General features: G+C 41.6%; 1 protein-coding gene across 1 annotated transcript; it reads right to left on the bottom strand.

Moving 5' to 3' along the window:
• Positions 1-5,857: 5,857 nt before the first annotated feature.
• On the bottom strand, positions 5,858-7,191 carry LOC136833051 (uncharacterized). The gene is made up of 3 exons (XM_067094698.1): positions 7,028-7,191; positions 6,550-6,736; positions 5,858-6,457 (listed from the first exon to the last, which is right to left on the bottom strand). Exons 1-3 carry the CDS (start codon positions 7,189-7,191, stop codon positions 5,858-5,860), a joined length of 951 nt encoding a protein of 316 aa, XP_066950799.1.
• Positions 7,192-25,482: the final 18,291 nt, after the last annotated feature.

Raw genomic sequence — 25,482 nt, 5'->3', positions numbered from 1 at the left:
TACATTGTTACTACACCTGTCTTTCTAAACTTCTCTCCCACCTTTGGCATTTCTTTTTCCTATTTGCATCTCTCACAATTTATGTCTATTTGCTCCTCTGGACATATATGAATGTTGAATAAATGCGAAACTATCTGGCATCACAACTACCAGGGGTCACTGATGCTGTATGTACATAAGAGTAAGATTAACTCAGCAGAGGAGTTATAAGCACTGGAAAAGTGCACTTTTGTACACTGCAATTTTTTTCATTTCTTGCCCAGAAAAAAGTAATTAAGAGTTTTTGCTGTTTTTTTCAATCATCCTTGGCACAACTTTAACCATTAAAATTCCATAAATAGCTTACTTATTTGTAAAATTAATGCCTACAATCCTCTCTGTATTGGAAAGACCTCCAACAAATTGTGAAAAACATTACACTGGCAAGTAACATCCCAGCTACACTGTGAAGATGGAATCTAATATAATAATTTTGGCTAGCAAAATACAGCAGATCCAACTCTCATTCTTCTGCTTTAAGAATTTATATCAGTGTTAAATGAATGAAATGCATGCATATATGTGTTAACTTATGTAAATACAGTATGTGGGTATGTCTGTATGAATTTATGTATATACACACACATAAACACCTTATGTATAAAAATATCTGTAAAACACTTAATAAGTTTCCTGACCCTCTGCATTACATCTACACAGTACATACATTGCTTAAGTAAATCCTGTGTGTGTGTATGTATATATATATATATATATATATATATATATATATATATATATATATATATATATATATATATATATATATATATATATATAAGTACATATATATATATATAATGCTCTCTTAACATATATATATATATATATATATATATATATATATATATATATATATATATATATATATATATATAATTAATTAACCTTTACAACAAATCCAGAGAGACGACAGTTACAATGTCTACAGAAACAACAAATGTTATAGAAATGATGTAATATTTAGCCTTAGGTGTCTAGTCCACTTTACAAGAATCCTGTTGTATTTTAAAGTCTCTTCATATGAGCCATTAACTACCAACATGGGGATGTTGCTAGTATTGTGAACTGAAAGAATAAATATACAAGAAAGGCTTTGTGTTCATTTTATTCTCCCTTAGTTGGTTACACTAAAATTCACAATGCACTTACAGTAGGCTTGTAATCATTGTTGTCCCACTTGGGTTAGATATGGGAAGAGGTGAAGAAAATAATAACTAAGAAAACCGGTGGGCAACCAGAGACATCACTGAGAGACTACAGACACTCAAATCAAAGAGGAAAAAATGCTGCCGGACATATATTTGTTGGTACAGTATTTTAATACCTCCCTACACTCCAGTGCAAAACTGATACATTTTTTCATTAATTCAGTCCCTTTTCTAATTGTTAGTGCCTCTTGGTTCCAGTTTAACAAAGAAAATACAAACGGAGTATAAACCTAAAAAAAAGCAATTTATTGCCCAAACTACAGTAAATCAGTACCAGATGAAGAGGTAGAGAAATTTTCAAATTTTGTCGAGTATTTCATAAAATTTATCCTAAACAGCTCAGTAGGTTCTTACAATATGAGAAAAAAATTCTAAATACTATACTCATTTAATATACTGACTTAAACTACAGCCTAGCATCGCATAAGCAATGGTCATTGTAATTTAGATACAACAAACTAAATAATATAAAATAAATGACCTTTACAATGACAATTCAATACTTCTATACCAGCTATAACATTAAAATTTTCATAAAAATATGAAAAAAAATTTAGGATTCCCCATCAAGAACTTACTTATTGATATACTTATTTGACCCTAGTCTGTGTAAAGTTAATTTCCATGTTCTGAATAGTTATAATGTACTGCAGTATGTTAAAAAAAAAATAACAAATATGAAAAGCAAAACTGCCATTCTGAAATTCTCTAAAAATATTTAGAATTTGCCACAAAAATGCCAACAATAAAGTAATAGGGGTAGAGTACATAAAATCATGCATTACACAAAATTTCAATATGGTGCCTTTCCAATTATATAAACGGTTCATTGCTGTTTAAGCCTATGCCATAGTAAAGCATATTGAACTTCGAGACAAGCTTTCTGTATGTCCATTCTGATCACATGATGCAAAATTAAAGTGTACTTTCGGAACTGATCTTTCTCATGCATGCCTTCACAAAATTTTATGCCCAAGTCTGGTTGTTTTCACTTTAAGTCAGTCTGATGATGAAATTACAACATATAGGAGATATAAAGCCATAATATAATAAAAATCCCAAGAGATGTGATAAATTAACTACATTCTAATTCATTATTTAAATTTTAATTCATTTTAAGATTATCTGAGTCAGAACTACAGACCACAAGACATAAAATCATATCATATAGTATCTGGTAGGCCTACATCTGTTTTTTTTTAAGTATTTTAAATGAGTAAATAAAATCTTAAAAATTCAAGTGTTTTCTGGCAAATGGCAACAGGCCTGCTGTACAGTATCAGTCATTATCGACTCAAGATCAATTCACCAAACACCCAGAAAAACAATAATAATTGTGCACCACAGGCCTATGGGGATAGCCCAAGCCTATGTGACGCCTAGTCCCAATTATCCTAACCTTGCTGGATGATTTTATACAAATATCCTCGTAGGCTATTTTATAAATATTTATTTATACAAATATCCCCGTAGGCTATTTTATAAATATTTATTAGGTAAATCAATGTTTATTTTCTAAACTGAAATGCCGAAAAATGCATACAGATATTCTTTACGAAATTAATTTACATACGTCTACGACTAGCCTACTAGCCTGTTACAGCTTTTAACCAATGGACTTCGGTACCCTAGTTGATAGGCCTTCTATGCTATACAATAACCTAAGTTTAATGAAAGCCAGTATTGGATTGAGGTACTTACCACTGAAAGAATTTTTGGTTCACTTTAGGCCTATCAGCAACTGACACCTCCTGTTAGCCCATCATATGCCTACGGGAACGGTTCAGATTTAATCAATTATAGCATAACGTACCCGCACAATAAGAAAAAACGCTAAAAGTGGAGAAAGTCACACACCATGCATGACGTTTGTTACGTTATTTTATGGAATTAATCACTAACAAAAAACACCCTGGAAAAATCAGACATTCCTCTGGATTGAAAGTAGGCGGCTCCGTAGTAGTAGTAGTAGGTTGGATATGCCTTTGAAACGGCTCCCTTGCTAGTTTGTTTAAGTTTTTCGTTTCTGTAAAGCCATAATTCTTTTATAAATTCTTTCATATTTTCAGTTTCCCCCTTCAGCAGATCTGTAAATAAAAGTATATTAACTATCGATTCCTCTTATTTTCCTGACATGAATGTTACACAAAATTGTATCTGTTTCTAATCTCATTGTATGCTGGGCAGTAGAATAAGAAATGTTCTAAGTTTTCATTTTTTCCTTACGGCACAAACATTTTGTATCTTCCTCTTTAAGCCAATTCCTTTACTTTAATTCTAGTGTGCCTAGTCTAGACCTACTGATCAGCATTGTTTTTTCAGTGTCATCATACCAGGTTTCTTCTCTTATTGCTGTTGTGAGAAGGTGCTAAAGAAAAGAGCAAGTAGACGAGTACTGCTAGTTTATTAATTAAGAAAGCAGCCCGTTTATAAAGTGGCGTGCGGACGTCAGTACAAAGACATACAAGGGACCCGAGGTCAATCATTCATTATGCAAAAATAAGACGGGTACATATACATAACGTGACAATAAAATTAGTAGATTAAATACAAAGATACTCTGTAACATACACAATAGACAAGGGCAAATATGGATTGGTAATCAATGTACACTCGGCAAGAAAAGTGAAGATACAGTTTTCTTTAGATTTCGTTCCTCGAATTTTAATTTTTTTCTTACAGGAAACACATAATCTCGGTAAATTTACCCTAGAATATGAAAATACAATGCAAATTATATCATATATGTTAAATCTGCAAAACAAAAACGTTCAGATACTTAAAACACCATGCATGTCCGAAGTAATCAGAATTTCTCAGATGACTTCGTTCATAGAGATTCTAAAAGATAGTGTGTGGATATCTCGTTGTAGTACTATTAATCAGAACGGCAATATTTACTCGTTTTCCGTTATGGACAGGCTTATTATTGCATCATCATACGAGGTAGTGATAATTTCTTTAATTTTCACACGTTCATATTTGTATTTCACGGTGTTAAAGTCAGCTGGAATTAATGGCAGTAAATGTTGCGACAGCTGGTAAGTTGACCAAATCTATTTAAATCTGCAGAGCGTTCTCTATGATGTGTGGAGCACTTCAGCGGGAAAAACACAAGTAACTGGATGTTTCTTGACGTTGCCCTCTTCTCTCTGCGTTGCCTTAATCTCTAAAAAAAAATAATTTAGTTCTCTCTCTCTCTCTCTCTCTCTCTCTCTCTCTCTCTCTCTCTCTCTCTCTCTCTCTCTCTCTCTCTCTCTCTCCATCAACTAAAACATACTATACAAATATAGTATCTCTTAATCTCTAAAAAATAATGAAATGAGTAGCTCTACATATAGGCCTACACACAACAACTCTCTCTCTCTCTCTCTCTCAGCTCTCTCTCTCTCTCTCCATCGCTAAAACATACTATACAAATATAGTATCGCTCAATCTCTAAAAAAAAAAATAATGAAATGGTAGCTCTACATAGGGCCTAGGCTTACACAACAGCAACTCTCTCTCTCTCTCTCTCTCTCTCTCTCTCTCTCTCTCTCATCGTAACATTGCATTCGTTCCTTGATTGTTCCCACGTTGCTCAAATTTAACTCTTGATTTCATTATGGAAGATCGCGTTTCCGATTATGCAAGCATTCCGTTCATTGTGGTGTCATAAATTCATTTGTATAAGGTTAATTGGTAGGTTACGTCGAAAAATGTTTTATTTGCTCAGAACTGTCACTGCAAATTACAACTTGAACGAATACTGTAAAGCTTACTACTGCATTTAAGTATCAATGATGTCAGAATCGTAGAATATGATTGAAAGTTATAGGAGGTCAAAGCAAAAACCAACACACTAAGACTGAAGCTCCTCCCCTTTCTAAAGTTGCCAGATGTCGCATTATTGAGCAATATACTGTATGTCCGAAGATTTAAAAAAAGTGGATCTTCACTTTTCTTGCCAAGTGTACAATTAAATAGAAAAAGCAGAGCTAATTATTCTGACCTAAGGTCAGTGGAAAGGCACCGTAGAAAACGGGAGGTTCTTCACAGAAAACCCGTTTAGCGGGGACTTTACAATACTCCCCCCCCCCACCAACCAAGACGTAGGTAACGTCTGATCACGGAAAGTATCTGCGGGGGCGGCGGAGAGGGCACCGGCTCCTTGACGTCAGGTGGGGGTGAGTTCGACTCTGGTGTGTTGCGTGCGGGAGTGGTTGGTAGACTACCTGCCTGGGCCCGGGCCTTTCCCGGGGCGCCCGCGCGACTTCCTTGTGAGCGGGGGAACCGGGGAGTGCCGTCAACATCCTCCTCCAGGATTGCGGGCTTGAGGCGGTCTATCGACACCCAGTCGTCCTTCCCGTGGATGGCCACCCGGGAAGCCTTTTTATTTCTCTCCAGCACGAGGAAAGGCTCCCTGTAGGGCCTTGTAAAGGGCGGGCGGACGGCATCGTTCTGACGAAGACGTGGGTGGTGGAGGACAGACCAGGAGGCATGAAGGGGGACGTCCTGTCGGTATACGTCCGCTGGCAGGGGGCGAACTTTCCAACCCTGTTGCCTCTGTGCTGTTAGGTTGTCCCGGTCCTGCGTGATGAGTTCGCCTGGGACAACGAGGGACTCCCCTAGACTTTTTCTGCTGCGGACTGGTCGCCGTTGGCTCTGGGGGTGGTCCTCATCCCAAGGAGGACCCAGGGCAGCTGATACTTCCAATTTTCGGCGGTGCAACGAGCCATGAGGGACGCCTTCAGGGACCTGTGGAGCCTTTCCACCAATCCATTGGCTGCGGGGTTGTAGGCGGTGGTGCTGTGGTGAGTGGTCCCCAGCAGGCATGCCAGGGCGGTCCACAGCTCGGACAGGAAAGCTGGACCCCTGACTGTAGTAATGTGGTCCGGGACACCAAACCGGCTGATCAAGCTGGAGAGGAGGGCCTCGGCGCAGCAACTGGCGGTGGCTTCTTCCATGGGAGTCGCCTCGGGCCATCTGGTGGAGCAGTCGATGATGGTCAGAAGGCATTTGGCTCCTCCTGATGGGGGAAGAGGACCCACAACGTCTACGTGGATGTGCCTGAACCATCTTCCCGGTTGGGAAAGTCGCCCAACCCCGACTTGATGTGACGCCCTACTTTGCTGGTCTGGCACTGAATGCACTGCCTCGCCCAGGCCGTTGCGTCCCTCTGCATGCCATGCCAGATGAACTTCTCTGCCAGAAGCTTGGCCGTCGTCCTGCCGGAGGGGTGGGACAGTCCGTGGATGATGTCGAAGACCAGACGTCAGTGGGAGGCTTGCACCAGTGGGCGGGGGTGGCCAGTGCTTACGTCACTCAGCAGTGTTGGCCTCCCAGGGGCAAGGGGCACGTCCTTCCACTTCAGCAATGTGATGGCGGTGCGGTAGGCTGGAATCTCTGGGTTGGTGGCTTGTTCCTGGGCGAGGTCATCGTAGTTGATCCCGAGATGCACTGTGTTGAGTTCGATTCTCGAGAGGGCGTCCGCTACAGGGTTCTTCCTGCCGGGGAGGTGATTCGATGGTGCAGGTGAACTCTGCGATGGCCACAGTGCCGCTGCTGCCTGGAGGACCATGCATCCCCCATCTTGGTGAAGGCATGGACCAGCAGCTGGTGGTCCATCAAACTAAGGCATACCCTCCAAGAGGAACTTGAGTGCGCACCACCTGGTACACAATGAAGAGTTCCCTGTCGAAAGTGCTGTAGTGGGACTTGGTAGGGCTGAGCTTCCTGCTGAAGAAGGTGATGGACTGAGGGGCTCTGTTGACGATCTGCTCCAGGACGGCTCTCACAGGCGACGTTTCTGGCGTCCGTTGTTAGCTGGAGGTGGGCACTGGGGTCCTGGTGGGTCAAGGCTGTTGCCTTGGCGGAGGCGTCGGTGGGAGAGGCCTGCTGCTGGTTGAGTCCCCACACTAAGGACTTTGGATGGCCTTCCAGGATCTCTGTCAGGGGCCATGGTGTGCGCGCGACCCGGGGATGAACCTCCTGTAGGAGTTGACCAGCCCGATGCAAGTGGGCAGATGCCTTCGGGGATATCTCATGGCCTCAGAAGTCAATGCCTTTTTTCGGCAGGAAGTCAACTGGCACTTGTTGAACCCAGCGACGAGGCCGTTCTCCTGCAGGCACTGCAGGACCTTCCGGATGTGCCGCAGGTGTTCTTTGTGGAACCTGGAAAAAATTAGGATGTCATCAACGTAGCAGACGCAGAAGTTCAAGTCCCCAAGGATGCTGTCCATCAGTCTCTGGAAAGTCGCCCCTGCATTCCTCAGTCCAAAGGTGGAGAAGGCAAAGACATAGGACATGAAGGGCGTGATGATGGCGGTTTTGGGAATGTCTTCTGGAGCTACTGGTATCTGAAAATAGGACTTTAACAAATCTAATTTTGAAAATATTTTGGCCCCGTGGAAAGAGGCCGTGAGGTCTTGCATATTTGGGAGGGGGTAGTGATCTGGTTCTGTAGCAAGGTTGAGCCGCATGTAGTCGCCGCAGGGTCTCCAGGAGCCGACCGGTTTCTGCACCATGTGAAGGGTAGAGGCCCACGGGCTGGAGGCCTTTCTGCATATGCCCATACCCCATCTCAGCGAAAGCATTCTTGGCCTCCTGAAGGTGCTGAGGGGGAAGCCTCCAGAACTTTGCACGCGTCGGGGCCCCCTCGTCTTGATGTAGTGGTAAATTCCATGCTTGGCGGGGGTTCTGGGCACCTGACGAAGTTCGGGCTTGAACACCTCAGGGAATTCCTTCAAGAGGGAGGCGTACTGGTGGGGAGCGACAGAACACACTGTTGGCGCGCTGGGGCCTGGCACCAGGTGCAGAGACTGGCAGGACTCGGTGTCCAGCAGGTTTTTGCGGCCGACGTTGACTGCCAGTCCAAAGTGGGCCAGGAAGTCCGCACCCAGACATAGGGTCCTCATGTCCGCGATGATGAAGTTCCACTTGTACCTCTGGCACAGGATGGAGACCGACAGGAGCTTGGTGCCATAGGAGAGGATGGGGGACCCTTTGGCGGCCGTCAGGTAGGCAGCCGGGTCCGGCGGGTGTTTGCGGTCCTCTCTGGAAGGCGGGACAGCTCCCATGTCGATCAGCATCATCCTGCCGGAGATGGTGTCGCAGACGTAGAATCCTACTGGTGCGGGGCTCCTGGGTGCTTCTGCTGCCATGGCGCCCTGTGAGGGTGGCCGCCACCTCCCCCATTTTTTGGATGGGCAAAAAGACGGGGGCTTTGCAATTCCGAGCGTCCTTGCCGAACTTCCAGTAGTAGTAGCAAAGCCCCAGCTTTTCTTTATTCTGGTGATAGGGTGGCTGCCTCCTGGCGACGGTGTTGAACTCCTCCGCGTCATGTTCCCCCGGCTGGAGGCAGTTGACAGGTGTGCGGGCATGGATGCCCGCTTCGCTGCTCTTGTGGAGTCCACTAGCTGCTGCACCGTTCTTATGAGGTCCTCAACTGGCAGGGTGTAGGGCTCCATAATCTGACCCTTTGGGAGGAGCTGCCACAGGAGGATCTCCCTCGACAGGCTGATCTTGTGCCTGCCGCTGCTGTCCATCTCGGGGAGGAGGAGGAGGTGCTGGAGGGCATGCCATGTCTCCAGGAGGTTCCTGTCCTGCTGGGGGTTGATGGCAAGGTCAAGGGTGTGGGCGGCTCTCTTGGAGACCGGCAGGGAGCAGGTCTCGACAAGAGGGGCCTTCAGGTGCTGGTAGGTGGCAGGGCTCGAAGACGAAGTCACCCATGGGGTGACCTTCCTATATATCTCCTCCGGCAGGGCGTTGATTACTATGTCTGCCTGCAGCACCTCGTTGGTCAGGCCTGCCACCCTGAACTGCCCCTCGATCCTGTAGAGCCATGATGTTGGGTTGTTATGGGTGAACGGTGGCAACTTTATGGTGAGGCGGCCCTTGGTTGATCTGGTGGGAGGGACATCGCACGAGGAGCGGGTACTGGCGTGGAGGAGCGTGCGGGAGGGCACTAATGGGAGTTGCGCGAGGAAGATTTCTGTCTCTGAGAAGTTTGCGGTTATTTGTATGTGGGAGGGATGTCTGCATCCATGCTCATTTCCGTGCTCTCACTTGGAGTGTGAGTTAACACTCGTGTCAATACACACTTGGGAGCGTGCCGTGTGGGTCAGCTAATGACGCTGGATTTGCCGACGAGGGTCGGTAACGCCCGAACGCTCTGTTAGAGCGCCGTAGTTAGTCCGTTAGGGGGTGTGGGGTGGTTCATTGGGCCAAGACTGACTCGCCGTTTGGGTCCGTTAATGGCTCCGGGAACCACTGGGGGTCACCACTGTGAGAGGGTGCTAAAGAAAAGAGCAGGTAGACGAGTACTGCTAGTTTACTGAGGAAGCAGCCCACTTATAAAGTGGCGTGCGGACGTCAGTACAAAGACATACAAGTGACCCGAGGTCAATCATTCATTATGCAAAAATAAGACAGGTACATATAAATAACGTGACAATAAAAATAGTAGATTAAATACAAAGATACTTTGTAACATACACAATAGACAAGGGCAAATATGGATTGGTAATGAATGTACAATTACATAGAAAAAGAGGCTAATTATCCTGACCTAAGGTCAGACGAAGGGCACCGTAGAAAACGGGAGGTTCCTCAAAGAAAACCCGTTTAGCGGGGGACTTTACACTGTCAACAAAATTAGTAGTAGTAGTAGTAGTAGTAGTAGTAGTAGTAGTAGTAGTAGTAGTAGTTGGCGGAAGTTAAAGGGGTGCCTTTAACTTTGCAACAGCATATATTTCTTTTATAAACTCCCTCCTATTTTTAATTTCTTCTTTTGATAGATCTTCAAATAGAAGGATGTTAACTATCAAACTCTCTTTATTTTCTTGATTGATATGGCTGCTAAACGAATCTTATATCTATTTCAAACGCAGTAAAGTGTCTGTCATAAGTGCCTTTGAAGTTTTGCTCTTGTAGCGGCACCTCAGTTGTTGGTTTTTTTTCTGGTTTTGAAACCACCCTTCCTATATTTTATTTTCTTTTCCTCCAAATATGATGATTAGAATTTTAAAATGACGTACAAAAGTTTTATATAACAAGAGAGAAAACAACTGAATTACTTATTCTTTTTTACCCCTTTTAATCCGTGCTTCTGTCAAGAGTTTAACCTCTTGGCGTTTGATAATAGGAGCAGTACTTTCACTAAATAAAAAGTCACAATTTCATTTACAGTATGTGTCGCTAGTATTGTGTGGCTCCTGCATCTAGCGCTTAGCATTTAATCTAATAATATGGTCCTTCGTTTCTTTCCAGTTGAGTATTCATAACATTTTTCTATTCATATCGTCTTTCCTTACAGACTTAGCTCCAGGTTTGCCATTTACTCGGAATATTTCATTGTTTTTTTTCTTTGTTTTGTATCAGTTTTATTCTTACAACATACAAGATACCCATGAAATACTGATGAAAAATAAGATTGTGTTTTAAATTATATTTTACTTCCTTCCTACATGAGTCTAAAACAGGTAAAACCATCTGTCACGGTTCTCGGTTTCCTGCCGTTGCAGGATGTGCGCATCTCTCTTCCGTATCTTTGCCTTCTTTGTGATTGTTCTCTCCGGTATCATTGTTGCTTCTGAGGGCGCGTTGCAGTGTTTTTTGATATCCGCAATGACGGTTTACAAAACGACACTATGAACGATTTCTCGAGCCTGTGGATGAAGATTAATGCGGGAACGAGGACCCCTTCCATCGTTCCAAAGGCGACAGACTCCTTAATGAGTCAGTGAGTGTTTACTGAGCTTCCCTTGTAGGCACGGGCTGTTTAACATCTTTATGCCCTGAGGTCAGCTAACAGCGCTGGAAATTTTTGTAAAACGTGTTGTTTTATTGTTGTTAAATGCTAGAAAAATTACGAGGGCCTTTAATAATTGGCTTAAAAAATTTTAGCAACCAATTATATTTTTTGCTATGCTGCCTTCATATACCATACAACGTGGTGGGAATATTTGATTTTATGAAGGAGCCAGATGGAGTATACCTTAGTCTAACATATCGGTAAAAAATCTCATTAAATGTTAAATCAAATCTCATTAAATGTTAAATAAATGTTAAATTTCCCAGTTTTGAATTGAGCTTTCAATTCTCCTTGTGCTTACACGGTCAAAAGAGGGGAGTACTGGAAATAATCTTTTGGTTGATGAGTCGGCAGATAATGGACAGTGCTAAAAACAAAGGAAAGATGTAGCAGAGGCTCTAGAAGAATCTCGAGTTGCTGACACTAGATTTGTAGAGGAGAAAATAATTATGAATTTTTAAACTGAGGTGGGGAGAGAGAGATGATGTTGCGCCAAATATAAAAAAAAAAATTGGCAACGTAGCTATAAAAAAATGGAGAAGCCTTCGCCCAAAATTAGGAAGAACTCATAAACAATCTGATTGTAAATATAGCCGGAATGCTGGCTATGTTGGAGAAAGCTTTCGGAAATGTAATCCTATGGTTAAAATGTATAAATTGCATAAGATTTCGTAAATCTGGCCTGAACAGTTTTGTGGATGAAAGAGGACGAGAAATAGAACTAGCAATGAATACTGATTCTGAGTTGTTGCATATAAAGTGTTATTTAACAAATATCAAATGGATTGAAACTGGTTGGTTTTCTGGTTATTCTAAACTTGTTTTAAAACTATTACACCGACTAGTTACTACAATACCGCAGTCGGGCACCGGTACTATTCCCGCTAGATGGCTCTGCAAAAAATTAGCAGAAGAAAAATTTTAATTACGTATAGCACAACTAATTATACATAATTTTTAGATAGTTAGACTGATTAAATATCACAAAAATTATTAAAAATATTTATAATTTAAATATTATGTATGATATTCTTAAAATATAACGAAAATATACGTAATTTATATTTTTTATAAGTGTTAAGTATCAACTATATGACCCGTATCTAAACCGATGTTTACATTCATGTTGCAGACGAGACTTTCCAGAATTTCATAAACGTGATCAAATCGTAATTGCATACAAGTCTGTTATTAAGGTAATTACTGTTGTCATGACAGTACAGATTCATTTGCTTTTGTATTTTCATTGTAAAATATATTTTGTAGTTATGTAAAATACACTCAGGCTCAGCCAGTCCGATTCCTGATATGTCGATTCCTCAACCAGGATAGAGTCAGTCCGTGTTAGGATACATAGGTATGGCATAACTTTATGTTTAACCTATCAGCTCTCTTGTACTGACCATGCTACTTTAATCATAACCATTATTGGAGGAAAATTTGTGTAGACGTTATTTTAAACTTGTAATGTAGTACAAATGCCAAACGGAGTAAGTTTAGACTAGGCTACGTTCTTATTCTATTGAAGGACAGTTTTCGTGAATGGCTGCCGGCGAATTTTGACCAAGTTCGTTTATCCCTTTCACTCCTTCCCCAGTTTACCAGTAAAGGGAATGACATTAACAATACCAGATGCATAGGCTGTATCAGTAGGTTAAAGGACCCATAGTAATCCAGAACATGAGATCATTTTGTGAAGAGTGGATCAACACAAACTATTTTGAAGGGGATCACCAGATGAGGTCTAGCTTAATTGCAGTAATATGGTTACTGTAGGATATGAGATCTGGTACTTCTAAGTAACAGCCCCGCACGGACTGTATTGAACAGTTCCACGAATAAGAAAGTCTGGGGAGCCATGTGTTCAAGAAGGGTTTACCTAAGGAAATCTATTTTAAAAGGAACCTTACTAACCTAACATACCCTAACCTAACCTAACTTAGTAAGCCGTGTTACTTAGCTGGGGGCCTTCCCCCGGACCCTCTGGTGAAGGCAACCACTTTTGGTATTTCTAAGTTAGGCTATAGCTCCACACGGACTGTACTATATTGGACGGCTCCGCAAATATGAAAGTCATTAGGTAGCTATATGTTCAAGAAGGCATTGGTTAAGGAAAAGAATTATAAAAGAACCATACTAACCTAATGTACCCTACCCTAACCTAATCTAGTAGCCTTGTTACTTATCGGGGTGCCCCTCCGGTCCTTGCACCCCCTGGTAAAGGAAAGCACTTTTTAACAAAAGTTCCCCTATAACACTGCGCATGCACGATAGCATTCCAGGATGGCTAGCATACAAAAACATAATCAGTTCTGAGGTTAATTAAAGTCGACCGACAAAAAATAACTGGAAATTCTTGATAAGCAACTAAAATACTACTGTATAGGAAAAGTCAGTTTTAAAGGAAATGTCCAACACAGAGCTAGTACTACCCCACTTTTTACCAAAAGTTCCCCTATAACACTGCACATGCGCATTAGCATTCCAGGATGGCCAGCGTACAAAAACATGATCAGTTCTGAGGTTCAGTTACAGGTTAATTACAGTCAACCAACAAAAAATGATCAGTTCTGAGGTTCAGTTACAGGTTAATTACAGTCAACCAACAAAAAATAACTGTAAATTCTTGATAAGCAACAAGTCAATTTCCAAGGTAATATCTGTTGCAGATGCTTTCTAGCATTTTTGTAGGCGTACGTTGTAGGTACATGACAGACATAGTATGATATTTGAACCTTTATACATATATGCATTACGTTCTCTCATATTTCATGTTCATGCATATACCTCCCTAATGTATCAAATGTATGTCATTCCTATATGTATCACATATACAATATATAATGATCAAACCTTATCCGTCTGGCAGTAATGTTTCACCAGTATAGGACTGCTGTGTTTCCCTTATAACCACATAATTTGCACCTCTGTGAATTTGTTAACTCCACTAGACATTAAGAACTTACTTTTGATATTTTGGTATTTCCTTTATTCCCAACCTTTAGTGATAAGGATAACACATCGAACACACACATGGCGCAGTGAACTGAAGTGTCAGTGAAGTATTTTCAAGAGGATTTTCTGCAAGTGCACAGCTTCCAGCGCCAGTAATCAATGGCGCTATCGTCTGTGCTGTTTCCTGCCTCCACCCAGCTTTTCATTGTGAATTTATTGTGCTTTATGTGTAGTGATCAGTGGTTCATGAGTGAAGTGTTGTGCAAAGTGTCCTTTTTGCTTTCGTGCATTTCATATAGGACTGTGATATGCAAAACCCTTGAGAGCGCTTAGCTGTACATTTGGTCCCTTCGATTGTTTCCAGGTAACTAACTGACCACTGAGTCACAGCAGAGCAGACACTTACTCACTGATCCAGCAACTTATTATTGAAACTGTAGTTTAAAAAGAAGAATCTTTTATTATTTCCATAGGTGTCATTCATTGCATATATATTACACATAGTGGATGGGCTAGAAGACTTTCTAGGTCAGCCAGAAGAGACAGAAGATCAGGGGATGTCAGAAGCCAGTAGTGTGGGAGCCTATGCACTCAGTGGGAGCACAGTGTTCCCCCACAGTGGGAACACTGTGGGAGAGGAGTTGCCCTCCTCCACCATCCACTATTCCTTCGCCCCCACTACCATCCCCTCCCCTCCACCCAACCGACTGGAACAGATTTCCCTCAACTTATCAAGTTTTTAGAGGAATTTTGCCGGTATATGAAGAAGAGAAAAGACGACGTGAAGATGAAGAAAGAGGAGAACAAAGAAGACATGAAGATGAAGAAAGAAGAGAACAAAGAAGATGTGAAGAAGAAGATAGAAGAACACAAGAGGAGTTATGCAGAGGAGAGGAAAATATGTGCATAGATGAGGAAAATGCAAGATTTACAGCCCTTATCCAGGCGCTTTTGTCTGCCCAACCCTTCCATGCAGAAAACCCCATACCAGGTACAGAGATGGGTACTTCTTCCTCCAGTCAACCTTCTCTTCCCCCACCACAAAAAGCTACTGCGCAAACGCCACCCCCACTCAAGGCTGATGCGACATTCCAAATGTTCAGGGAATGGAGATGCCAGTGGGATGATTATGCTATCATGGTCAGTCTTTTCAAGCTTCTTAGTGAGAAACAGATGCTCCAGTTGCGGATGTGCTTAGCCCTTGAAACTCATTGTGTGTTGGAGCACACCTTACAGATCTCACCCTCCACAGATAAGTCTGTAGATGAAGTGTTGGATGCCCACAGTCTCGTATTGAAAGGGCTTCACGTAATGAGTGGATCTTCTGCCGAGGGGAATTGCAAAAAGAAGTGCAGACAGATGGAAGGAGAATCTTTTGCAGATTTCTACATAAGGCTTCGATGCATTGCAGAGGAAGTCGACTTGTGGCCAGGGAATGCAGCTGCATGCGAGGAGACTCAGTTGAAAATGATAATTCTGATGGGCATTCAACATGCAGAGCTAGTTCAGAAAATAATCTCCTTGGACACTGCCTCCTCATTACAAGATGTTGTCACGACCTATCAGTCATATGCAACTTCTGCCATATGTGCCGCACCTAACCAGTTGCACGCCATTTCTGCCTACAAAAGGTGTGAGAAGAAAAGGGCAAGTGAAACAACCTTACCTTCAGAACCAGCTTTGACACCACCTACTTTATGCCAGTCCTGCGCTCGACAGCATGGCCCCAATGAGGATCCTGCTACCAACAGTACTTGCAAAAGCTGTGCCTGCCTTGGTAATTGGTCCAGGACTATTAAATGTCGTGCCAGCAAAGCCCACTGTCACCCCTGCCACCTCATTGGGCACTTTGATAAGTGTTGCAGAGAGAAGAAGAACCACCAGGATGGTTCTCCAAGCAACAGTGCTGCCCGCTGCAACTCCTGCAAGACCCAAGATGCACGGCAGAGCAGCTGTCATCGTTTAAGATACCCTTCTTCCACAGCCCCCAGACACCCCAACCCATCTGTGTTTTCCTGTCATATGGTGATATTAATTCTTGCTCCCAAGGTTCGCCCGCCAACCTTGGGTGGTCCTTTGGCATGTTCGAGATTCCTTATCCTAGTTGGCATGTGCCGGGGCCAGCGAGTGTTCAACTGTCGTGCCCGACATTTTTTATTTCCCTTCTTACCTGGAAGATTCTTCTAAGTTGCCGCAAGAGCCGTCCACAGCACCTCTCCCGGCGTCTGACACTAATGAGTCTGTTATTTCAAAGGGAATTATTTTTAGGTAATGATATCTCGCAGAAAGGCGTAATGGAGACGAGACAGTAGTTTCTTTGCTTTAATAAAGAAAGTTAACCACAAAATTAAGCACAAATTACGGTTACAGTTATGATCTTCTAATCACTCTTGTCAGACAGTTCAGTTAACCCTTTAACGCCGACTGGACTTATTTAAATCGACAAAAAGTTGTCTGTGGGTACCAGTGCGTAAAATACGTCGACAACAAAAGATTTTATATGGGAAAATATATATAGGCCTCTGTTTGCAAAAAATTTTAAATCGCACTTGAGGGATGCTGGGAGTTCACGGATTCTCACATGGTGCCATTTTGTTTACAAGGTGACTAAGCTGCGCATGCAGCACTTCTTTCTTATCCAAAGAAAGCACTGCTAACTGCTGAAATCTCATGAAATTCTTTTTTAGTCATTTTGTTTAATTTGCACCGATTTTCTATTCACTTTACAGAAAGTTTTATATATGAAAATGTGTGCAATTTCATTTAGAATACAATGAAAAATAACCTCATGGTTGTAGCTTTATCAATTTTGACATTGGCCTATAAATCAAGATAAATGCGAAAATTCAACCTTCGTCAACTTTTGACTCAACCGAAATGGTCGAAAAAATGCAATTGTATGCTAAAACTCTTACATTCTAGTAATATATATTCAAATTTACCTTCATTTTGGAATAAAACGAGAATCTAAAGGCCAATATTTGATTTATGGTGAAATTTTTAAAAACTTTTTCATACGTCCTTTAACTGCTGAAAATCTCTAAATTTTGAATACTTTGTCGCAATAATTTTGCACTGTTTTGTATTGGCCTGTTACATAAAGTTTTATAAATGAAAATGTGTGCAATTTCATGTAGAATACAACAAAAATAACTCATGTTGTTGCTTTTTATCAATTTTGACTTATTTTCATCTAAATCACAATAAGTGCCAAAATTTCAACTCGGCTGAACTTTGACTCGACCGAAATGGTCGAAAAAATGCAATTGTGCTCAAAACTCTTACATTCTAGTAATATTCAATCATTTACCTTCATTTTGCAACAAACGAGAAGTCTCTAGCACAATATTTCGATTTATGGTGAATTTTTTGAAAAACTTTTTCCTTACCTCCGCGCATCTAACTCTGCTGAAAATCTTGTAAGAGCCTGACGCTGTCTCTCTTCCAAACGTGTGTTCATGTGTCCGTCGTCCATCAGAGTGGACAAGACAACAAGAGCATCTCGCTTTCTCTCTAGTGGACAGCGATTTCCAACCATACAATATTTCCGCTCTGTTTCTCCTAACCATTGTTGTCGTGATGTATGTACAATCACCACTACTTGCATTGCCAGTAAGCATTCTAATCATGCACTCATAATGTTCCAATGAATCTTCTGTATCAAACTGTGTGTATGTTTCTGTTTTGTAAGACGCCCAAACGCTCTCGCCACTCTGATGGACGGCATTTAACACAGACACACACGTGTTTGGAAGAGATGATCAGAAGCTCTTTAATCTCAGAAATTCTTTAGTCTTTGTCGTATTTTGCATACAATTTTCATTAGCTGATGTACATAATGTTTTATATAAGGAAATATGCAATTTCATGTAGAATACAACAAAAAATAATTCATGGTTGCACTTTTATCTATTTTGAAATATTTTCATATAAATCACAGTAAGTCAAATTTCAACCTTTGTCAACTTTTTGACTCAAACCGGAAAATGGTTATAAAATGCACTATAAGCTAAAACTTACATTCTAGTAATATTCAATCATTTACCATTTGCAACAAACATGGGAAGTCTCTAGCACAATACTTTTGAATTATGGTGAATTTAAAAAAAAATTTTTTATGGCCTACAATACAACAAAAAAAATATTTTAGCTTTTAACCGCTTTTGTTCACAGCGCCGATTTGTATACAATTATATATGAAATTTTTTTTTGCGTGTCATATGACCCAATATTCATATGATAATGATATTTTTTCATTTCTGATAGTTGCATACTAAACTTCGTTATAGGTAATGAGAAAAAGGAGCCAAAAATGAACTACTAATCTTAAACACTAAGCGTGTATGATTTTTAAAAAACTTCCTTTTGCTTGGCACTCCCCCAAACCCCACCGCATACAGCAGACACTTTTTGTAAAATAGAGTCTTGCGTTTAAGGGTTAAGGCTGTTTGGGAACACGGAAGCAATGGGAGATATGTCTCTCCTGGTTGATGGACTGAACTCCCGAAAGCTGTTTTTTCTGGCTTCTCGCTTCTCTGAACCCCAGGGTTTTGTAATCTCCAACTTGTCCCTTTCAGTGCCCCATTGAAAGATTTTATCTGTAAGGCCTCCTCAAACAGCTGGTTGAAGGATGTTGGTGGGTGTTGTTCAAATCTCTCCTTAGGATTTGATTGGAAATGATCCATGAGGGCAAGACTCCTTCAGAATGTTTGATTGGAGGGTGTTGAATTACATCACTTTGTCCAGCCCTCACTCCCATGTGTAAACGCCTCCTATTGAAGAAGGGTTATAGATAAGTGGCTGGAAATGTTTGCTTCTGATGAGGTGTTGACTAATCCGAGCAAGCTAAAATTGCTCACTGTTTTAAGATTTCAAGGCGGTTTACATATTCAGCACTCTCTAGTCTCTGCACAACAATCCAGGCTTTCAATTGTTGTTTCTCTCTCTCTCTCTCTCTCTCTCTCTCTCTCTCTCTCTCTCTCTCTCTCTCTATCTAACTTTCCTAACACAACGGCTCCCCCAAGCCACTGTTCGCCCTCCAACCTTGGGTGGTCCTTTGGCGTGTTCGAGATTCCTTAGACTAGTTGGCATGTGCTGGGGCCAGCGAGTGTTCAATGGCTCCCCCAAGTTGCTGTTCACCTGCCAACCTTGGGTGGTCCTTTGGCATGTTCAAGATTCCTTAGCCTAGTTGGCATGTGCTGGGGCCGGCGAGTGTTCAACGGCTCCCCCAAGCCGCTGTTCGCCCGCCATTCTTGGGTGGTCCTTTGGTGTGTTCGAGGTTCCTTATCCTAGTTGGCATTTGCCGGGGCCAGCAATGTTCAACGGCTCCCCCAAGCCGCTGTTCGCCCGCCAACCTTAGGTGGTCCTTTGGCGTGTTCAAGATTCCTTAGCCTAGTTGGCATGTGCCAGGGCCAGCGAGTGTTCAACGGCTCCCCCATGCCGCTGTTCGCCTGCCAACCTTGGGTGGTCCTTTGGTGTGTTTGAGATTCCTAAGCCTAGTTGGCATGTGCCGGGGCCAGTGATGTTACCATTATTGGCCAGCGACACCTAGAGAATTTAGGAATCCCCAAGAGCAGCCTGCAACCTCTTCCACTGACTACAATGATTTGCAGATGGGTCCAAATTTGGCACCTGCCCTTGGTGTGTTCCAGGCTGCCTCTCACCTTAGGTAAGCAGTCTTGTTCTGCTAGGATTCATGTCCCGAGAACAACTATGACTCCACTGTCTTATGCACATTGTCAAAGAGTTGGCCATAATGCCTCTTCTGGATTTCCAAGCTCCTTGGCTGAAGTCAGACATGGTCATAGATGCAAAGAATACTTATTTCAGCCACTCTGGCATCTTCGGCTGCTTTGAATATTTCCTCAGAATTTTCAGATACATTGGTTTCAAAGAAGACTTGAAGTCAGCTCCTCTGAAAGCCCATGGTTGGTTCTCCATGAGGATTCATCTCAGCTGATGGTGCTGTGTCCTTTGCTATCCACACCCCAAGACAGATTCCTTACTTCAGGGACCAGGTCAAGGAAGAGCTTGACTCCATGTAGCCCAGGAATAATCAAACCCACAGATGACCCTTCTGAATGGTGTGCCCCCTCATTGTTGTCGCCAAGAATGTCACAGGAGTACACATCACCGTCGACCTCTCCAAGCTGAACAGCCAAATTTCCCGCCCAGCCCACCTTCGCCCACACCTTTCATCGCCATTCATAGTGTGGACCTGAAGGCTCGGTTTTTCACGACAGCTGATGCCTCTGTGGTAATGCTGGCAAAATGGAACTGGCCAAAGAGGATCAACATTTGACTACTTTTACTACACCATATGGTCCAGTTCAAACACGGAGGACCAATGGGCTTTTGCAGCGTTACTGAAGATGCATTCAATCCCTGCTGGCGATATGGCCCTAGTCATGAGCCGGCAGAACTGCGGTTAAGGTTGTCGATGACATCCTTCCCAGATGAGGGTTACCTTTCACACCTTTACCGTATCCACAAGATACTCACCAGGTGCTGCAAGTTTGGGATTACCCTCAACAAAGACAAGTTTTTGGTTGCTGCACTCCACCATCAACTTCTGCGGATAACACTCTCAGGAGAGGGCATTCAGCTGATCAAGAAAAGTCAGTGCCATCAGGATTTCAACCCAGCTAACCTGGCTGACCTCAAGATCATTCATGGGCCTGGTCACCAAATGGCAGAATCACCTCACTGTTACCGCTGCAATAGCCCAGCCTCACGCCTCTTATGAGCCTCCCAAGAGACGTCAGGGACCCCTGATCATGATGAGGCCTTTCGACGCATCAAGTCGGGCGCTCCTCCGTCCACCTGTTCTCGCTGCTTTTAACCCAGACCTGCCAACATCTTCAGACAAATTTCACTTAATGGCATTGGATATGCCCCCTCTGCAGGACCATGGTAGTGGACACCTCATTCAGTTCAGTGTGGCTCTTGATTCCTTACTGATGCTGAAACATGCTATGCCACTATTGAGCTCGAGATACTGGCTATGGTCTAGTCGATGTCAAAATGTAGGCTGTGTCTTGCTGGCCTACAGAACTTTGCCCTAATGACGGATTACTGTCCCCTAATACCTATCCTGAACCATTACTCGCTGGACGCCATTGAGAATCCTCGCCTCCAGCGTCTGGAGGAGAAAATTTCGCCCTACTTATTCACAGCTGTGTGGCTTCCTGGCAAGTCTCTGAACATTCTTGATGCCTTGTCTCAAGCCCCAGGCAGCCACCCTGCACCTGAGAACGAAATCACAGGTTCCCCTCCCGCCACCCATCTCCGAACAGTCATAGCTTTGTACACCGTCACCTCTTCAGGAGAGTCGCCAGCTCATGATGTCGTATAGGACCTCAGGATCTACTAAAAGAGCAAAGAGCAGACCGTCTAGACTCACCTACTCAACTGTAATGCCTCAGGATTCCCTCCAATAGGTATGATCTGAAAACCTCTTAGCCCCATACTGGAAGATACGGGATGAACTCACTCCCATATTGGACATACGGGATGAACTCTACGCTGATGGTGACCTCATCCTGTATGGAGCAAGTCATAGTTCTTGCTGCCCTCTGCTGCCGCACCTTGTCTCGCCTACATGACAGCCATAGGGGTGTTGAATCTACTAAGTGCCGGGCAAGACAGGCTGTCTTCGGCAACTGGTATCACTAACGGGACATTGTCAGCACAATTGAGCTTGTGAGTCATGTCAGGTGTTGCAGCCAACCCAGCAGCAGGAAACTAGTGATGCTCTTTATGCAAAACTCCTCTACAAACCCATTTAGGTCTGTTTCTAGGCAGACTTTATTGTTATGGAAAACACTTCCCGTCATAGCTGACCGACTCCCAGGATGGCTTGTTGTTGTCCCATGCAAAGGTGATACTACTGCTTCTAATACAACCAGGATCTTCTGTCGCTGCTTGAGACACTTTGTATTTTAAATCTCCTCCTCAGGATGTATGGAGGAAGCAGAATCTACGTGTAACAAACAAGTTCTGGGGGGATTTAATGGAAAATGGGAAGTTTGAGAATTGGTTACCTTTCCATATTATCCACAATTGAATGGTCATGCCAAAAACTGCCTTGAAGGATTCACATCTTATCCTGGACAATGATACCCTCTGGCAACATTGATTAAGAGTTTGACTTGAGGACTTTAGAACTGCAGAATACTGTACATCCCAGTTTCACAATCTCTGGACCAGAGGATGGCCAAAGAGGTCAGCATGAAACACAACCAGAGTCCTTTCAAAGGAGCGCAGGACAAGACTGAGGAATGTGACTGCACAGTGGTTGATCAAATGTGCTGACAGGTTAAGACCCAGTACGACCATGCCTTTTTGCCAGTTTGACTTTTCCAGCAGGTTAAGATCCAAGAAAAAATTCACCCTGGTTCACAAGGTTTAGGGGTAGTCTGAGTTTCTATGCACCAGCGAAACAAACCATTGTTTTATGGTCACACATGAAAGATCGTTTTCTTAAGCCCAGTGCCACCTTCTAGTGTTGACCCATCCTGTCATTTTCCTTCCTTTTTGACCAGGAAAGCAGTCCTTAGTTAACACACACACACATGTCCCACACACACACACACAAAGGTCACAGAAAAGAGTCAGCTGTTGAGACACACACAATGAGATGAGGTTTAAAGGCAGCTCAATACATGAAAGACATACAAATTGTGAGCATATGAACCTGGTTATATAGGCTATATAACATTAGAATCTCTCACATTTCATGCAAAAATATTTTTATCATACCTTCCTAATAGCCATCAAATTTGTCATTCCTATAAGTATCATCACAAATGAACGACTAAACCTTTCTGTCTGAAGGAGTAATGTTTCTAATTAATGGGGACGTTGGGTTTCCTATAACCACATAATTTGGGAACCTCTGTGAATTTGTAACTCCACAAGACATTAAGAACCTCTTTATCATTTCAGTGTTTCTTCATCCACAATTTGAAAGTACCACGTATGAAAAATGACATACCTAAAACCACATCTCCACAGATATTAAACCAGCAATAACGTCTGAATAAATTACCAGTAGATTTTGGAATTTTATTTTTTTAGTATTTTTTTGGCTTATCAAGAGCTTTCACTTTTCCACCAATTTTTTGGCAATGTTATAAACCTCAGAATTCCATCCAACAAGGTGGGGACCCTTTAGGAATGTCAACACAGTGATGTAGACCACGGAAGAGAGACTGAAGAGAAAGACCATGATATGTTATTGTATGCTGATATTAGAATGTTATTGCATTATTTTTCAGAAAGGGGAACTTTTGCAAAATGGAGCAGCTAATTTAGGAAAATGGGGGTGAAATTCAAGATTCCAAACCTTGTGGTTCTTGAGCCACCAGCACATTTATGGCCTACTAGGTTAGGTTAGGTTACGATACTTTTTTATAATAGTTTCTTCACTTGGAATATCCCTCTTCTTTAAGTCCTTCACTTTCTTGAAACATGTGGCTCTCAGAGCCTTTATAATCCAGAAGCTATTCCAGGTTGTCCAACATAAACAGTCCACAGAGTTTGTTTTACTCCCACCAAAACCTGAGTAGGAACCACTGTCCTTAACCTTGTTTACACACTGTAGATTTTGTATGAATTGAACTATGTAAACAACACCACCTCTCCATCATTAAAAACCAAAATGTAGGAAAAAAAGATAATTTTCAAGGCAAAATCTTTTAACCTATAAGTTTTTCAGTAGTTAAATCATTTTTCACAAGTTTAAATTGCAGTGCATCTCGTTCACTCTTATCTTATATCGGACCGCAGCTGTTGCAGTGGTCATTCAAAACATTAGCTGCAACCTTCCTTGTTATTTTTACTGTGTTTTTCTTGAAATTTTTCCATCAATAAAGCATCTCAGATGAAAACACGAATTTAATTTACAGCATGTAATGACTTAGATGGTTACATTTTCAAATTTTACTGTCATTATGCCAGACTGAATTTGATTTAGGTCCCAGTGCTTGGATTTTGGCCCAGAAGAAGAAGAAGAATTGAAATAAGAATATATATTCAAGATGAAAATCAAAAAAGAAGCTGATTATAAGACTACCAAGATATCTGATTTCTTTTGAAGAGAATGTTTAAAAATTTTCTGAGGTGGGAATGAATATCAAAACAAAAATTCCTGTTGTGCCTGCAAATGGGAAACATTTAAGGTCCCTTAGCTAAAAGAACAAAATAATTCGTGAGAAGAAAGTGATACACTGGTTTGCCTGTCTAAGGAAACAACATAAACATAGCAGCACTGGTGTACTGATGCATTTCATCCTCCTAATCACTGTGGTATCTGAAAAAGCTAGCATTTGTAATTGAGGGATTTTAATCAGTAATACTGGGTCAAAGTATCATTTAACAGCACTTACACCAGCTTTTAAGTGGAGAATAGCGTTAATAGGTTAATATTTGTTTTTATTCCTCAATTAGGAACAAGAAAGAACTTTGGTAAGCCAGTTTTTACAGATATACAAATAGCTGGAATCCTCAAATTTCCTGAAGACTTTTCATGTGCCATTGTTTCTTCAAAACAATGGCCACATTTGAATGGGTTTTATTCATTACAAGTCATTTTCCACGAATCTGGGAAAATGTTTTCATCAAGGTTTATGGGGTAACTGATATTTAATAAAGCTTCAGTTCAATATCTTTCTAAAAATGAAATTGGTGTGTTTTTACATTTTTTTAGTGTCAGTTTACTAACTTTTGTCACAGTATACAAGGCATGTTATGTTTTAGTCGATCTGCAATTATCTCGGCCTCTGCTATTTTCAAGATTAACATTGGTTTTAGGTGTGACTTTTATATACGGTGATGTAGAAATTTTATTAGCTGCAAGTTAATCTTTTTTAAAGATGTTACTCCTCCTTCCTGAGATAGCAGTATTCAAAATCTTGGTGTAACTCAAGAACCAGTGATGATGGGTGAATTTTTTCCTAATAAATGAATTCTGCAATTAGAATTTAATAATTCATTTTAATACAACAATATGGTTTCATCAGGGAATTTCAATTATGAATCTAAGATTTAATCTAGAAGATATATCAAGTTTATAAGCTCCACTGTTTGGCAAGGATCCAGAATTAAATTTGAAAAATAATATAGTGGGTAAATAGTTAACTGTAGATGGCTTGTACATGCAATTTAAGCTTCTGATTTGTAGACATGAAGGTTTTTGAGGATGGTTTATGTTTTTATGTCAAGATACAATGCAGTAAAATGAATCATTTTGAAAGGAGTGTGCATAAAATAAATGGTATATGATCAGCTGTGTTTTTATTAAAATTGCCAACTTAAGGTACAATATAATAGAAAATGTAAAAACTGTCCATACACTATCTCATTTGGGAAAACATTAACTGGTAAATGAAGCCAGGCTTGTCTTTTTCAAAAGTAACGTTACCTAATTCAGGTCTTAATTAAATATCTTTTGATTTGTCCCAGCAGCCAGAATTCAGTAGACTT

The sequence above is a fragment of the Macrobrachium rosenbergii genome, chromosome 51 (assembly GCF_040412425.1).
Source record: "Macrobrachium rosenbergii isolate ZJJX-2024 chromosome 51, ASM4041242v1, whole genome shotgun sequence".
In the NCBI taxonomy this organism is placed as follows: Eukaryota; Metazoa; Arthropoda; class Malacostraca; order Decapoda; family Palaemonidae; genus Macrobrachium; species Macrobrachium rosenbergii.
Note: the sequence above shows the minus strand (reverse complement) of the source record. Positions and strands in the feature narration are given on the sequence as shown.

Coding starts and splice junctions, on each gene's coding strand:
- LOC136833051 (XM_067094698.1), bottom strand. CDS start 7,191: ATGGCCCCTGACAGAGATCCTGGAAGGCCATCCAAAGTCCTTAGTGTG. Junction 6,737..7,027: donor GGACGCCAGAAACGTCGCCT/GTGAGAGCCGTC, acceptor CCTCCCCGGCAG/GAAGAACCCTGTAGCGGACG. Junction 6,458..6,549: donor GGCCAACACTGCTGAGTGAC/GTAAGCACTGGC, acceptor CCCCTCCGGCAG/GACGACGGCCAAGCTTCTGG.